This window comes from Musa acuminata, chromosome BXJ1-9 (genome assembly GCF_036884655.1).
Source record: "Musa acuminata AAA Group cultivar baxijiao chromosome BXJ1-9, Cavendish_Baxijiao_AAA, whole genome shotgun sequence".
In the NCBI taxonomy this organism is placed as follows: Eukaryota; Viridiplantae; Streptophyta; class Magnoliopsida; order Zingiberales; family Musaceae; genus Musa; species Musa acuminata.
In genome coordinates this window covers 16151666-16166243 of record NC_088335.1, presented here as the reverse complement: position 1 = coordinate 16166243, position 14578 = coordinate 16151666, and the positions used below count along the sequence as shown (strand labels likewise).

Here is a 14578-nt window from a genome sequence, read left to right as displayed (position 1 = left end):
CATATATGACATGTTCAGCACAAATGTCTAATCTATATCTGATATTTCACGCTTATTTTCATATATTGGAAAATTAGACAAATTTTCATGTTGCATAGAATTGTATTTTTGTGTAATGTTCACTGCTTTTATTTTTATATGTTAAAAAGGTATAACAAATATATTGACAGTTTTACATGTCAATAAGATTCCATCAGATGTGAAATTATTTTAAAGAGGGACCATAATGTTTTAACAAAATTGCACTGAAACAAGAATATAACGAGGTCTTATGCAAACAGCATGACAAATGCGAGTAACATAAAATGTAATGTTCGATTATTTAACTGGACTTGTCTTTGCATTTTTCTCCTAGAGCATAGAAACTTAAATTTTCATGTGATATCCAAAGTTTCATGTAATAAATTTCTTAAAACAACAAGAATAGTTTGAAGGCTCTTAGTTTGACCATTGATATAGCCATAAAGCCCTCAATAAATTGGCTCAAGTCACCTAAGCATTGCCGTGACTATCCATATAGATCATAATGCATCAGAGATCTTCTATTCTCTTCTCTAACATGCATATTTGGGAAGTGGATTTGTAGTATAAAATTAACATTGTAAACATAAAATGAGATCAGATTGATGTGATATGGAATAGAATTTTTGTCCAGACATACTATATGATTCAACCAGTGCGGTACAACAAGATGCAGGAACAGGAGAAGATGGCAACTCTCGCAGCACATACTGCATACAACAAAAGTAAATTACAAACTCCAGCATAATTATGGAAGAAACTTGTTAGGTTGTTATTTCTAACGTAATTGCACCTTGATACAGTCTCCAACAACATGTGCATCCTCATCTGAAGAAAACTCTTTTTTTCCTGAAAAAGAGAACCATGTAGAAGTGTTCAAATTAATGCATAAACCCATGACCAAGGTATACAGTTTCAAATAATACCGTCCGATACGGGCGGTACGTACCGGTTTGATAGGAAACCGGTACATGAACCGCTCGCTACCGATAGGTATTTTTTATTTAAAATTATATATATATATATATATATAAAGGCGACGTCGCCTCATTTTTCTACAACGTCACCCTGCTTGGGGAGAAGAGAGGCGATGTTGCACTTTTTTTAAATTTTTTATATATAATATATATAAATATATAAATAAATAGATATATAAATAATAAATTATATGTACAGAGAGAGAGAGAGGCGACATCACGCATTGTTTTTTAAATATATATATATATATAAATAAAAGATTATATATATATATATATATATATATATATATATATAGAGGCGACGTCGCCGAGCGTGGGGGAGAAGGGAGGCGATGTCGCCAAAATTTTATATATATAACCAATGTATACCGCTCGGTATAAAGTACCGTATCGTACCGAGAGAAGGTCAAAACTCTGGTACGATATAATATTTCAATCCTTGCCCATGACTAAAACCAATGTACTTTAATTGCAAGATTATTGAAGCACATTCCTTGCGGATAATTAAAGCAGTGAAGCAGATCAGGAGGCTAATTTTGGTTCAGAAGAAGGTAACAGCAAAAAGGTAACTAGTATCCATAAACAAGGGAAGAAAATGAGAAACTAACCCTGTTCATATTCACGAACTCTGCATTTTACCTCTTCAACATCAGCAGACTGCCGCAGGATACCTTCCACTTTGATTCCTTTTAAAAAGTGATAAAGATCATCACATAACCATAGATCTTTATGCTTAAGATTAACATTTATATTCTAAAAACTTGAACTTTACTATGAAGAAGTTTACATGCAACAGTTTCTTTGTTACTACATGTGTTAACACACTAAAAACGATAGCTCAATTTTTGCCTACTAAAAGAGCTGTATAATAACACCAATAATATGCTTCGACAAGTTCCACAACACATGCAACCTAGCAACTTCTAAATTTTCCTTCCATGAAAAAACAGAAGCTCAATTAATACATTCAGTGCATATTTTGCTACAGAGGTAATCAGAAAGACCTAATATAAATAAATACAAGAAACAAAATATACCATGTTGCTCGATGAACCTGAGGGCCTTTTCCAAGAATGATGGGCTTCCATCAATGTCTTCAAGTGCAAGCAAGATAGGCCTACCAATCACAGTGGATGTCGCAGGCTGTGTATCTTTCCCTTCAAAATAAAGAAAAGGAAAGATCAGAAACTGACGAGACAGAGGCTGGATATGTCAGAAGACATGGCATTTGCCAACACATACAAGAATAGACAAACATGACATCAAGGTGCAAAATCCTAAAGGAGAAGAAATTGACAGTTTGAAAGTCCAGAGAGGGGAATACCCCAGATTAATATTTTGTTAAGGTTAATAATGAATCTTCCGGTACCTTATCCATACATGTGTACATACAGAATATTGACCAATACAAAAGAATGAATTCTCTTTGGAGTTAACCCACCATATTAGAGCTTTACAAGATCAATTCAGTTAAACAATGAATTAAACTAAGTCAAAAGCAATTGCTGAAATGAAAAAAAAAAAAAAAGTAATCAAACCAAACAACTGCCCATTTGCAATCATATTCATCAGTATAATGTCATGGTTACTAAGCAATGTGATGAATCTTCCATTGTTCATCAGAAGAAACACAAAAAACTTCAGATTATTAATATCATTGTGGATAGGTGGCTAAGTAACATACATTGATCATGTGAAGCTTCAATTGATTCAGTTATTTCATTGTGGAATATTCCATTCTGTCCCAATGCAAGGGCTGCACTAGGTGCTTGTGCCACAGCATTCTCTAATGCAGCTTTCCACTCGTATAGATCCTCAGAAGTTTCTGCCTGTGATACCAAAAATTAGTGAAGAAAAAAAAATCTAAATCAACCTAAAAAGGGTACAGAAGCAGTATGTAAACCTGCCTTTAATGTAAAAGTTCTCCCATCCTGGCCATCAGGAAACAATAGTGTTAAAATCTTTTTGTCTGCTTTCACGACAACACTGAAATTTACAATAACTTAAATTTATCAACAGTTTTCAGTAAAACTTGTGTTCAGCTAAACCAGGGCTTTAAATAACCAATCAAATACTCTCACCTTCCTGAATTATTCAGGTCAATACCACCAAGCGTTACATTTGCTTCACTTCCCTTTTGAGGGAGAGCAGCCTGAAAGTAAAAGTAAAGCATGCTATAATTAACCATAATGTTCTTACAAATTGATCAACTCATTCTCATCAAGAGTGTTGCATAAAGTACTTCCACGGGCTGTGTGTGAGTAACCATTGATATTCCAAGCAAGGGTGAATCATCTCAATCACTTATTGGATGAATGAGCACTAAACTAACTGGTAGTTTTCCTTGATTTGAGAATGGATTCTACTAAATTAGCTGAATGGCAATGCCAAACAAATTTACATATATAAACCTGGGGCATAACAGTCTCACTTAATGAAAAATAAAGTCAAAAAAGGAGACAAAACTTGGATCTTACTTGCAAGAAAGAAGTTAGGATAACAAATATTCAACAAAAATATGCACTTCTGAACACTCTTCACATTTAAAGCACTTAAAAATAGGGAAAGTCATGTGAGCATCCTAATTCATGGAGCAAAGTGGGTTATGACGAAGTCACCAAATAAAATTGATAAAATAATGTGTTTCTTAATCCCAGAGATCATTTCTGGTGAGACTTTAATGTATTCGAACCCCATCAAACAGATAATCAAAAAGATTTTAATATTAAACTTCTGTTTTTACATGTAAAGTCAAATTTTAGGAGGTAATAGAATCTATACATTAATATTATATAAATAAGAAGTTTGTTTTCATAGAAAGTCATGGACAATTTTAATGTCTCGATTCCATATTTAATAAGTTAATTTAATGTAAGCATCTATAACCTCCCCCCCACCCGTTCTTCTATTTATGTACCGAATTTGTTCCAGAGAACCACATACCAGAACTAAAACATATGTGAGACCTTTGGTTACTCAAATGTCATTAACAATTGGCTAGAGGAGCCAAGAGAACATTAGAATTTATAAGAATCAAATTTAGTTGTTTCAACATGAGATATGGAATTTGAGCAAGAGAATCTAATTAGAAAATCATATAAATCAGATGCAAAATCAAGTTAGTTTGACTTGTACAACTTGATCTATATTATCATGGTATACTGCATAAATTTGTGAGAACTTTATGTACTTCTTATAGTTTAGACTAATAGAATTACAAGCTCTCATTTTAGGGGATTAATTATCCATTGTTCAGTTAATATGAAAAGAAGTTTAGAAAGACTAGTTATAGCATTCTCTCACTGCAGAAGAATAGATGTCTCGTGTTTAGTTAATGTAATGAGAAAATGCCGAGATTTTACATATCTTATGATGATAAACTAAAAAATTTCAGAGAAGTACAGCTTTTTAGAGGTTGTCAAAGCAGTTCTATTGCACAAATCAGTCAAGTTACAGAAAATTCACTGTTCATACACATGAACACCATACAAACATGCAACTAGAAAAATGCTTCATGTTACAAACCAAAAAAATCTTGGGTAGAAAATGATATTAGAGGTTAGATTAATGTAAAATATCCTATACTTACAGGGTCAGTTCTAAAAAAGACCAATGATGTGCTTGTTAGGACAAACCAACGTTTTTTCCATGATGTCCAACCTATTCCTGCAATTTTAATGGATTTTTAAAAAAATCATACATATTTGTTGATCAAATACTTAATAAAAAATTAAAAGATATTCTTAAACCGTGATACATAAGGATGGCAATGCACATTTTTGTGGAATGAAATGAAATGTGATGAAAGAAACAAAATGCTGATATTACAATAAAATCATTGAAGAAAAGACCAACTTAAAGAATTTAAATGATTTCTATGATGCCATAGAATGTGGAATTTCAAGGACTACAAACTGGTTATTATTGAAACCTGAACGATAAGAAGATCATCACTGGATAATATATCTAATACAACATAAAGTATGTTCAAACAAGATGTTGCTCAATCGATGCAGTAACCAGTGATTGCAAAAGGCGCTCGGGCGCTCGCCTAGGCGCTCGGGCGAGGCGAGGCGAGGCCCGAGCGCCTCGCTAATGTCCCAGGCGGCGCGCTTCAAACAGGCGCCGCTTGGGCGCTCGCCCGAGCCCAGGCGCTGGGCGCTTCGGGCGAGCGCCTGGGTAAACCAAGGCGACCGAACCAGAATTTTAGGTCTGGTTCGGTCCTGGTTCGGTTGTTAGTTGGTTCAATCGAACCAACTAAACCGATATAACCCCAACCCTAACCCTAACCCTAACCCAACACTAACCTGCTGCCGCTGCCGCTCTCGATCCCGATCCCGATCGCGATCTCGTCGCTCGCTGCCGCTGCTCCCGCTGCCGCTGTCGCTGCTCGCGCCTCCCGCGAGCCCTCTCGCTGCTCGCGCCTCCTGCGAGCCCTCCCGCTGCTCGCGCCTCCCGCGAGCCCTCTCGTTGCTCGCGTCTCCTGCGAGCCCTCCCGCGAGCCTTCCCGCTGCTCGCGCCTCCCTCGAGCCCTCCTGCTGCTCACGCCTCCCGCTGCTCGCGCCTCCCGCGAGCCCTCTCGCCTCCTGCGAGCCCTCCCGCGAGCCTTCCCGCTGCTCGCGCCTCCCTCAAGGCCTCCCGCTGCTCGCGCCTTCCGCTCTCTTTCCCTTTCCCGCTACCGCTGCCGCCGCTCGCCGCTGCTGCTGCTGCTGCCGCTGCCGCCGCTCGCCGCTGCTTCCTCGTTTCTCCATCAGGCTCAGTATACTCTTAATATTAAGTTTATTTGAATTTTGAAATGATTAATTTTCTGTTAATAGATTAATAATATATTATTTTGATTTTAATGTTGTTAATTTTTATTTATTTGAAATTATTGTTAGGTTTCAACATAAATGACAAGTGTAGAGAGCAACTCAATAGAGTCTCCAATGGTATCAAAAAAAGATCCTGCATGGAAGTATAATTATTTGAAGGATCCGAAAGATCCTAATGCAGTGACTTGCATATTCTGCGATAAGACTACCAGAGGTGGTATTTTTCGTGCAAAACAACATCTAGTAGGAAATTTCAAGAATGCAGCAGCTTGCAAAAAATGTCCACCTGAGGTAAAAGAAGAGTTACTGAATTATATGAATGAAAAGAAGACACAAAAGAATGAATCTTATGGGAATTTACCAAAAGACAATGTTGAACATCTCAGGGATGAAGAAGAAGATTATTCTACGAGTATTAACCCAAGTGAAAAAAGAGTATACGACAAAAAGGAAAAAGAAGTTATAAGTACTAAGAAAGGTAGAAAAGGACCGATGGATCTATATATGCTTCAAGAATCCCAAAAACAACAAGGGCAAGCAGGAGGCTCAAAATTGAGACAAACAAATATAAGTGATGCTTGTGATAAAGAAATAAGAGGAAGAACAATTCAGCACATTGCTCGCTTCTTCTATCAGGCTGGTCTTCCCCTTAGTACAACTCGTTTAGACAGTTTTAAGGATATGATTGAAGCTATTGGAAGATATGGTGCAGGATTAAAACCTCCAAGTTATTATGAGATGCGAGTTTCATTACTGCAAAAAGAGTTGAATTATACAAATGACTTACTAAAGGGTCATAAAGAATCATGGGCAACACATGGTTGCTCTATTATGTCAGATGTTTGGACTGACAGGAGGCACAGGAGTATAATTAATTTTATGGTTAATTGTTCTTTAGGGACTATGTTTGTGAAGTCAATAGATGCTTTATCTTTTGTAAAATCTGGAGACAAGATATATGATTTACTTGACAACTTCGTAGAAGAAATTGGAGAACAAAATATCGTTCAAATCATAACCGACAATGGAAGCAACTATGTTTTAGCTGGTAATATTCATCTTTTGATTTTGTTAATTATTTTATCTTCAATTAAGTATGTTAAACTCTTAAGTCTTATCATTTTTGTTATCCTTTGTCTCAGGTAAATTGCTTGAATCAAAAAGACAACACTTGTATTGGACTCCATGTGCAGCACATTGTATTGATTTAATGTTGGAGGATATTGGAAAGATCTTAGAAATCAAGAAAACCTTAGAAAGGACAATTTTTGTTGTTGGATTTCTTTATAATCACATTGGGGCTTTGAATATGATGAGAGAATTTACGGGGAATAAAGAATTAGTGAGACATGGTGTCACCCAATTTGCTACTTCATTCTTGGCATTACAGAGCGTGCATCGTCAAAAACATACTCTGAGAAATATGTTTACCTCTGAGAAATGGGTGACAAGTAAATGGGCAAAAGAAGCAAAAGGCAAAAGGGCTGCTGATATCATCTTAATGCCATCCTTTTGGAATCATGTAGTTTATATATTAAAGGTAATGGGCCCTCTTGTTCGAGTCCTTCGGTTGGTGGATAATGAAAATAAGCCTGCAATGGGATATATTTATGAGGCTATGGATAGAACAAAGGAGACGATTAAAAGATCTTTTAATGAAAATGAAGAAAAATATGAGAAAATTTTTACAATCATTGACGAAAGATGGAATTGTCAACTTCATCGTCCCTTACATGCAGCAGGATATTATTTGAATCCTGAATTTTTTTATAAGATTAAATCTGTTAGATTTGATGCAGAAGTTTTGGGTGGGTTATATCAGTGTGTTGCAAGATTAGTTCCCAGCCTTGAGGTTTAAGATAAGATTATTCATGAATTATCTTTATATAAAAATGTCGAAGGTCTTTTTGAAATTCCAATTGCCGTTCGATCCAGGACAACTACGTCTCCAGGTATTAATAATTTGATATAATTAATTTCATATATATTATGTTACTATGTTATTACTAATAATAACATAAATTTTGCAGCTGAATGGTGGAGTCTATTTGGAAATTCCACCCCGAACTTACAAAAATTTACTATCAAAATACTTAGTTTGACATGTAGTGCTTCGGGTTGTGAGCGAAACTAGAGTGTCTTTGAGCATGTAAGTATTACTAAATATTTTTATTTTAATTAATTTATTTATTTAGATATATGTATTAATATATTTTTAAATTATATGACATGACAGATTCACTCGAAGAGAAGAAATCGGTTAGAACATCAACGATTGCACGATCTTGTTTACATAAAGTATAATCAAGCTTTGAAGACTCGTCATGATTTGAAAAATAGATTTGATTCAATCTCATTGCAAGATATTGATGATTCAAATGAGTGGTTAGTAGGAGAAATGAGTGCTAACTTGCAAGATGCTGAAGACGAGCTTGTATTTGAAGATGATAGATTGACATGGGGAGATGTGGCAAGAGCTTCAAGTGCTGGAGAATTATAAACATATACAAGACAGATGTCAAAGAGAAAAATGAGTGCAAAAGCATCAAGCTCGGCTCCTGCTATTATTGAAGACATAGAGAATGAAACATATCTTGATAAAGAGAAAGGAATCGAAGGACAAGAGGAAGAAGACGAATTCAATGAAGATGATTTGTGTGAAAATGACGATAATATTGATTATGATGAATGACTTTGATGTAAAATTTTATTGTTTTGAATTTTGAAACTTTTTGTTAATGTGACATTGTGATTTTGTATCTTAGATTTTCTTAATTTAATAGCATATTTTTATTTAAAATTTTAAATAATTATATTATATATTTTTATAATTTAGCGTCTCGTTTCGCTCGGACGAGCGCCTGGGCGAACGCCTAGCGCCTCGGGCGTTTGTGGACCTTGGCGCCTTTTGGCGCCTAACGTTTTTTAAATCACTGGCAGTAACATATCTAGGTTGTTCAGTAGAAAATCTTGATGTTGTGAAAAATGAGAATATAAGAAATTTGATCATGTCAAAAGAAATTTTGATCATGTTATTCTCCTTGAGTGAGAGAAATTATCCCACTATTCCTATCCTCATCTCTATGCATGTTCAAGAAACATTATTTCTTTTAGTTTATACCCAATTTAAAAGAGAATAAGGGAATGATGGTTCATTAGCAAGGTAAACAATACAAAAAGGCATGCCAAGACTTGGAATGCAAATTATATAAGAAATTTCTATTAATTAGATGTCTACTTTTCAATATAATTAGAACAACAAACTGGAACAAAAATATTAATAAGCTTAATATGTCAATCATTGCATTAACATAAAATGAAAATCACTGAAAATGGCTTGACTACCTAGAAATTGTATAAAAGAATACCTTTAGATGAAATGAAGAGTGGTCCACTCTTGAAAACCTGCACTTGTTGAGATCAAGCATTTAGTATTCACAATCTTCTTCAAGAAAAATGACCTAAAAACAGAAAGGACATATACAAGATAAATTTTGAGAAATTTCTGACAAAATGCCTAGTGATCCTGGATTTTATATAAGTTCATGAAGTTGATCTCACTTTCACGTATGTACCATATATAAACAGTAAGATACTATGAGGAGGGCTCAAGGCACATAAAACAAGAAAGATATAGATAAAAAAAATCAGAAGGAACTCATAGTATAAATGCAAAATCATGAGTTAATAAAGGTTCATATGTCCCATAAGTGAAAAACCAGATAAAACGAATGAGAATAGTTATAGACACAAGAATCAGAAGGAACTCATAGTATGATCATGAAAGGAGGACTTAAGAAAGATTCATATGTCCACAAGAGTGAAAGACCAGCAAAAAAGAACGAAAGCAAGTACATCAACAATCACTTTCCTATAAAACATAGGCCAAACATATTATTACAGATCATCTCGAATAACAGAAATTCAAATGAATCTCAAAATTGTTGCATAAACAAGAAAGAAGGGGAACATAATAAGAAGGATGACTCCAGAGACTTAACAAGATTAAAGCATTCATACATAATGATAATGAAGCAACACCCTAGCAAAACCATTGGCATGGATAGTGATCGAGCTCAAAAAGGTGGTCTACTTAAAACTGACAATGGGGTCGGTGTAACAGATATGAACAAGAAAATTACAAGGCTGACAACAAAAGATGATAGCATCTGAACAATGATTGTATATGCCATATATGTCACAACTATTTACAATATGAGATATGGATTCATGGACCAAAGTATTCTGCCATCTAGTTCATTCAGTTGTGCACTATTGATGAAAATGCAGCGCTATGCTTCTGATTTGCTATGGTTACCAAACCTGCATGGCTTTTCAGTGTTTTGACATGACAAACATGACATAGAATGAAGTCGATGACAATGGCACATAGATTTTAGGTTGTCCTGGCAGTTTTAAATGATTATCAGAGTAGTAATGTTCAATCAATTTCTTTGTATATCCCTGACTAATTCATAGTAAGTCATTGTATAACGAGACACAATTTTCAGATAATTTTGTTAATAAATGATATCTCATTTATGATTTAATCTAATCCAATAAAATATATCAGGATAAAAGGAATGAGGTATTAAGCTAAAATATGTATAATCTAATAATTAAATTCAGATACTGTTTACCTAGAAATCATTTACCAGTAAAAAATTTCAGTTACTAGCATCTATGGAGTTAAAGTGAAATAAAAAAATTATTTTCACCATTATGTCACGGACAAAATTGTAAACGGGATATTTGATATAATGCTCATGTATGTCCATATCTTTCGATTTTGTTCATGCTTTGCACAACATGGAGAGAGACTAGCAGTAGGCTTGGGAGCCCCATTTTGATTGACTTTGATGATCGTCTTAGGCTTGTAAAAGAATGTGGTGTCATGTGGGCACTTATGGGCATTTCGATATGTAGTAGACCATCTTGGATCTTTTGTTATATGATCAATTATAGCTTGCAAAGTCTATATTTGTAATTTGCATTGACTATAAAGTTTTTACTGAAATTATTGCTAGTGGATTCCGAGTGAAATGCTTTCTCTAGCCTGTTTTCTCTTTTGTAAGTCCTAAGGGATCATAGAAGGTTTCAGGAAGACTGACCTTTGTGGATGGATATGCAAGAGTGTTGCACGACTTAGGTAAAATCAGTTAATTTCGAGATAATTAGTCAACAATGAATTTTTCACTTGTTTCTAGTTGAGGTTGGATCAGAAGTTCTTTAAAAATGCTATGATGGAACACAAACCAAGCAACATAACAAATAATTAAGTTCAACCTTGACAAAATTCATAAAAACTAACAATCACAACAAAACAAAGGAACAACAAGTATGTTTTATTTGTACAGATAAACGTTTAACAGAGATAATATAACAACGAAAACAATTAATTGTTGAACTGAACGGAGCCTTACATTGCAATTAGGACAATTATTTGATTGCTTGTCAGGATTGTCAGAGCCCCTGGTGATCCAGAAATTGGTATCCCCCTCCCCACAGCGACATGTTTTGCATTGCATTACATTGTCTGCGCTATGAGATGATGCCATCTGTTATTATCTCGTTCTTCAACTGCATCAGAGAATAAAACGAAAACTTAATTTGGTCAAAGCATACATGGGACGGTAGAAAAGGGCCAAAATACCAAGAAGTGGAGATGTCGTGGATCGATCAACATATACAAGATCGATTGAGAATCATAGGGCTTTTCCAAAAGAGCAAAGAAATAGAGACGGCACCTACCCTGCCTCGAACGAGTCCGGGAACACGAGACCCATCAAAATGATCGCGTTCTGGGCATCGGAGACCGACGGCAGGGTTCAGGCGACGCAACAAACTTCCTGATTCTTCTTCCTCGGTTTCCTTTTTCTCATCTCTCTCCTCATTTTTCTTTCTTCTTTGTCTTCGATTCTGTCAGATTTGTCCACCACACTCGCGGCTCCATCGCTCCGTCATTCTCTCTCGCCCGCTTTCGTCTCCTAAAATTCCGCTATCTCCCTCCCTCCACAGACGATTGGAATCGCACGGGGACGTAGTATGCGACCGTGGGATATGGGTTGGCAACAATGAAATCGGGTTGGATGCACAGCAAGTTTCCGTGGGGACAGTGCACGGGAGATGGCGTTATGCCGTAGCGGGTCTGCCTTCTCGTGCGTGTCGCGTGAGGGCCGCTTATGCATCGAGCAAACAGACAATAAATTTCATGTAGAAATTTTTCTTTTGGTTATTTTTAACTTGAAATTGTGGCTATCGGATTATACTATTTTATACTTAAAATATTAATTTGATGATATATTTGACTCATATGTTCTATATTACGTCGATTTGAAATCTCAATTGTGAAGTTTTTACGTCACAAATATTAATCTAATACAAGTATATCTGATTCATTTTAGGTAGGTTTGAGTACTTATCTTATAAAATATTATCCCTAAATATTAATTCATCATATGTTAAGGTTCAAGTGTTTATGTAAGTGACTAGTTCAAGATATCATCTTACAAATTTTTGATATGTTAAATATAAGTTATTAACAAAGACCTTGGCATTGATAGCTATAATTTTTCCTGTTAAATTTTATCTTAATAAAAAAAATACATATAAATCCCTCTAAATTCAGTATTGTTATTTTTTTGCTTTTTAGAATTTAATTCTGGCGTAGTCATTAATTTTTTACCATATTTGACCACTGAAGTTTTGGCTTCTTGTTGTGAAATCTTCATTAATCTGAGGATGTAATTATAACACCACCAATGAATTGCTTAAAATAATTATTTTGTTTCACATCATGCTGCTAAGTCTTGCATGCTTGAACAAACTATATTGAATTTGATTTTAATTTACATAAAAAAGCAAATTAGAAAGGTATTTTAAAGAATAAATATTTTTATTTCTAAATTAATTAGCTATGATCCCAATAGAAAATAAAATGAAAGATAATAATGTAAAATGATGTGAACATATACGAAATAAACATATATATATATATATATAGTGGTTGTATTGTATTAGATTATTCAAGTATTAATGATGTGAGGATAGGTAGTTAAAAAGAGACACGGATCTAAAAAATTACTAAAAATAATTTAAAAAGACAAGCTCGATAACAAGAGAAAAGATGTAAGTGATCCAAATAGTTAAAACATCACGACTTATCCTTTTCAATATGCAAGAAAAAAGTGACCCCGATAGAGGTTCCACCTGGTGGTTGAGATTGTGCCAAGTACAGAAAGTGGAAGCTGCACAAAACTCTATCAATGAAGTTAATAGCACTAAAACCAAACATGTTCAATATTTCTTAGTTCAGTTAGGATTAAAAAGATGGATTCAACTTTACATAATCGTAATCACAGTAACCAACGAGAAAGAAGATTATCTCCATGAAGTTGCTCACTAATCTGGTACTCTGAAAACTACAAATTTTTGTTGGGTCCATCAGTCAACGATGAGATCATGAGATCACAGGGCTGAAAGAATTGAAAGAATGATCAAACTCTGTTGTAACTATCAGCTATTCTTGGTGGGAAGAGAGTTCATCCATCATCCATGAGAGACTGCTCGTGGAGAGTGCCAAAGAAGAATACTAAAATGCTGAAGCAGTACTGTTGCTGTTATTACTGCTGCTGGAACTCGACAGCCGTTTCACCAATCTATCCAAGGCTTCCTTCATCCATGGATGCTGGCATCCCTCTTTGGCATCTGCCACCGTCACCTGATCCACCAAACCAGTATGAGGGATGGAAAACACCACTACCTCGAATCTAAAGATTCAGTTCTCTGGTGTGTGCTTACCCATTTGCGTTCTCTCGTGTGCATCTCAGGCCAGTCCCCCAGTTCCTCCGTCACATTGAGAGGGAACATGATGCCCTCGTGCACTGCGCCGTAGGTCCTGCTCTGGTACTTCCATTTCCCAAGTTTTCGCTGCAACGATGGCACAGCAAGATGGTCAGCAACACTGCGACAAAGGCGAGTAATTTGGAGAGGAAGTGGGCAGGATCGCAAGCTTACCTGCACATTCCCCTGCACTCCAGCTTCCTCCAATGCCTCCCGCAAAGCTGCTTCTTTAATGGTCTCATCCGTCTCCCACCCACCCTGATAAGGCAACAGAAACCCATTGATTTGATTGATTCAACACCAAGAATTCAGATTAATTAAGACAAAAATTGTTCTTTTGGTGGGTTCTCATGAACATTTCATCGAGCAAATTACACGGATCCATTACTGACATGAAAGAAAAAACGTAGCTTTCTGCATACCTTTGGGAACAACAATCCATTTCCTTTGGGCGAACTGATGACAAGAACCTCCATGGATCTATCGAGGTCTTCACCGCCGCCGTCGCCAGGATTATACTTGTAGGGAATGCACCCGACGACGAGGCGGCTCCCGCTCTTGCTGTAGCGCTGGAGCTGCCTGCCCTGCCGAGACACCATGCACACCATCTTCCTCCTTGCAACCTTCCTCGCCTTTTGTTTCCGATGCGGAGTAAACAGGCTAGAGGGGCAATAAATAGAAGAGGAGACGGCGGAGCGCGTGGAGGAAGGTGGCGAATCCAATTGACGTGGCAGAAGCGTCGCTTCCGGGCATTGTCTGTCACGCTTCTCCGTCACTTCTCGCTTTCGTTAGCGTTTCGTTCCGTGGACAAAACGCGACGGAGTTCGTCGTTAACTGTGATGGCATCTCCTTAGGGCGATGGGCCCCGCGGTACGGTTGACTTGACGGGCCGGCAACGCGAGTTCGACCGTGTCAAATTCT

At 36.3% G+C, this 14578-nt stretch overlaps 2 protein-coding genes across 5 annotated transcripts in view; both read right to left on the bottom strand.

Moving 5' to 3' along the window:
* LOC135583088 (rho GTPase-activating protein REN1-like) overlaps positions 1-12012 on the bottom strand; it is a 31342-nt gene extending 19330 nt beyond the window's left edge. Inside the window, exons 1-11 of one of the 3 annotated variants that reach the window (XM_065083371.1) lie at positions 11567-12012; positions 11239-11395; positions 9184-9220; positions 4591-4667; positions 3083-3153; positions 2905-2987; positions 2686-2826; positions 2039-2158; positions 1610-1687; positions 815-870; positions 662-731 (exon numbers count right to left, since the gene is read on the bottom strand). In XM_065083371.1, the coding sequence (XP_064939443.1) occupies positions 662-731; positions 815-870; positions 1610-1687; positions 2039-2158; positions 2686-2826; positions 2905-2987; positions 3083-3153; positions 4591-4667; positions 9184-9220; positions 11239-11373 (868 nt within the window). In that variant the 5' untranslated portion in view covers positions 11374-11395; positions 11567-12012. Of the gene's footprint in view, positions 1-661; positions 732-814; positions 871-1609; positions 1688-2038; positions 2159-2685; positions 2827-2904; positions 2988-3082; positions 3154-4590; positions 4668-9183; positions 9221-11238; positions 11396-11566 lie in introns of those variants that run through there. The other 2 variants (XM_065083369.1, XM_065083370.1) reach the window with 2 other exon arrangements.
* Positions 12013-12990: 978 nt separating this feature from the next.
* LOC135593384 (nudix hydrolase 17, mitochondrial-like) lies at positions 12991-14321 on the bottom strand. 2 transcript variants are annotated; one of them, XM_065083368.1, is made up of 4 exons: positions 14080-14321; positions 13832-13915; positions 13616-13744; positions 12991-13535 (listed from the first exon to the last, which is right to left on the bottom strand). In XM_065083368.1, exons 1-4 carry the CDS (start codon positions 14263-14265, stop codon positions 13407-13409), a joined length of 528 nt encoding a protein of 175 aa, XP_064939440.1. In that variant the 5' UTR covers positions 14266-14321; the 3' UTR covers positions 12991-13406. The 2 variants fall into 2 exon arrangements, with proteins under 2 accessions (XP_064939440.1, XP_064939439.1); XM_065083367.1 differs by having other exon boundaries at positions 13616-13915.
* Positions 14322-14578: the final 257 nt, after the last annotated feature.

What these genes read in the sequence shown, in the direction of transcription:
- LOC135593384 (XM_065083367.1), bottom strand. Translation starts at nt 14,265, where the DNA reads ATGGTGTGCATGGTGTCTCGGCAGGGCAGGCAGCTCCAGCGCTACAGC. An exon ending in ATGGATTGTTGTTCCCAAAG is followed by an intron (nt 13,916 to 14,079) that starts GTATGCAGAAAG and finishes TTGCCTTATCAG; the next exon opens with GGTGGGTGGGAGACGGATGA. An exon ending in ACACGAGAGAACGCAAATGG is followed by an intron (nt 13,536 to 13,615) that starts GTAAGCACACAC and finishes TTGGTGGATCAG; the next exon opens with GTGACGGTGGCAGATGCCAA.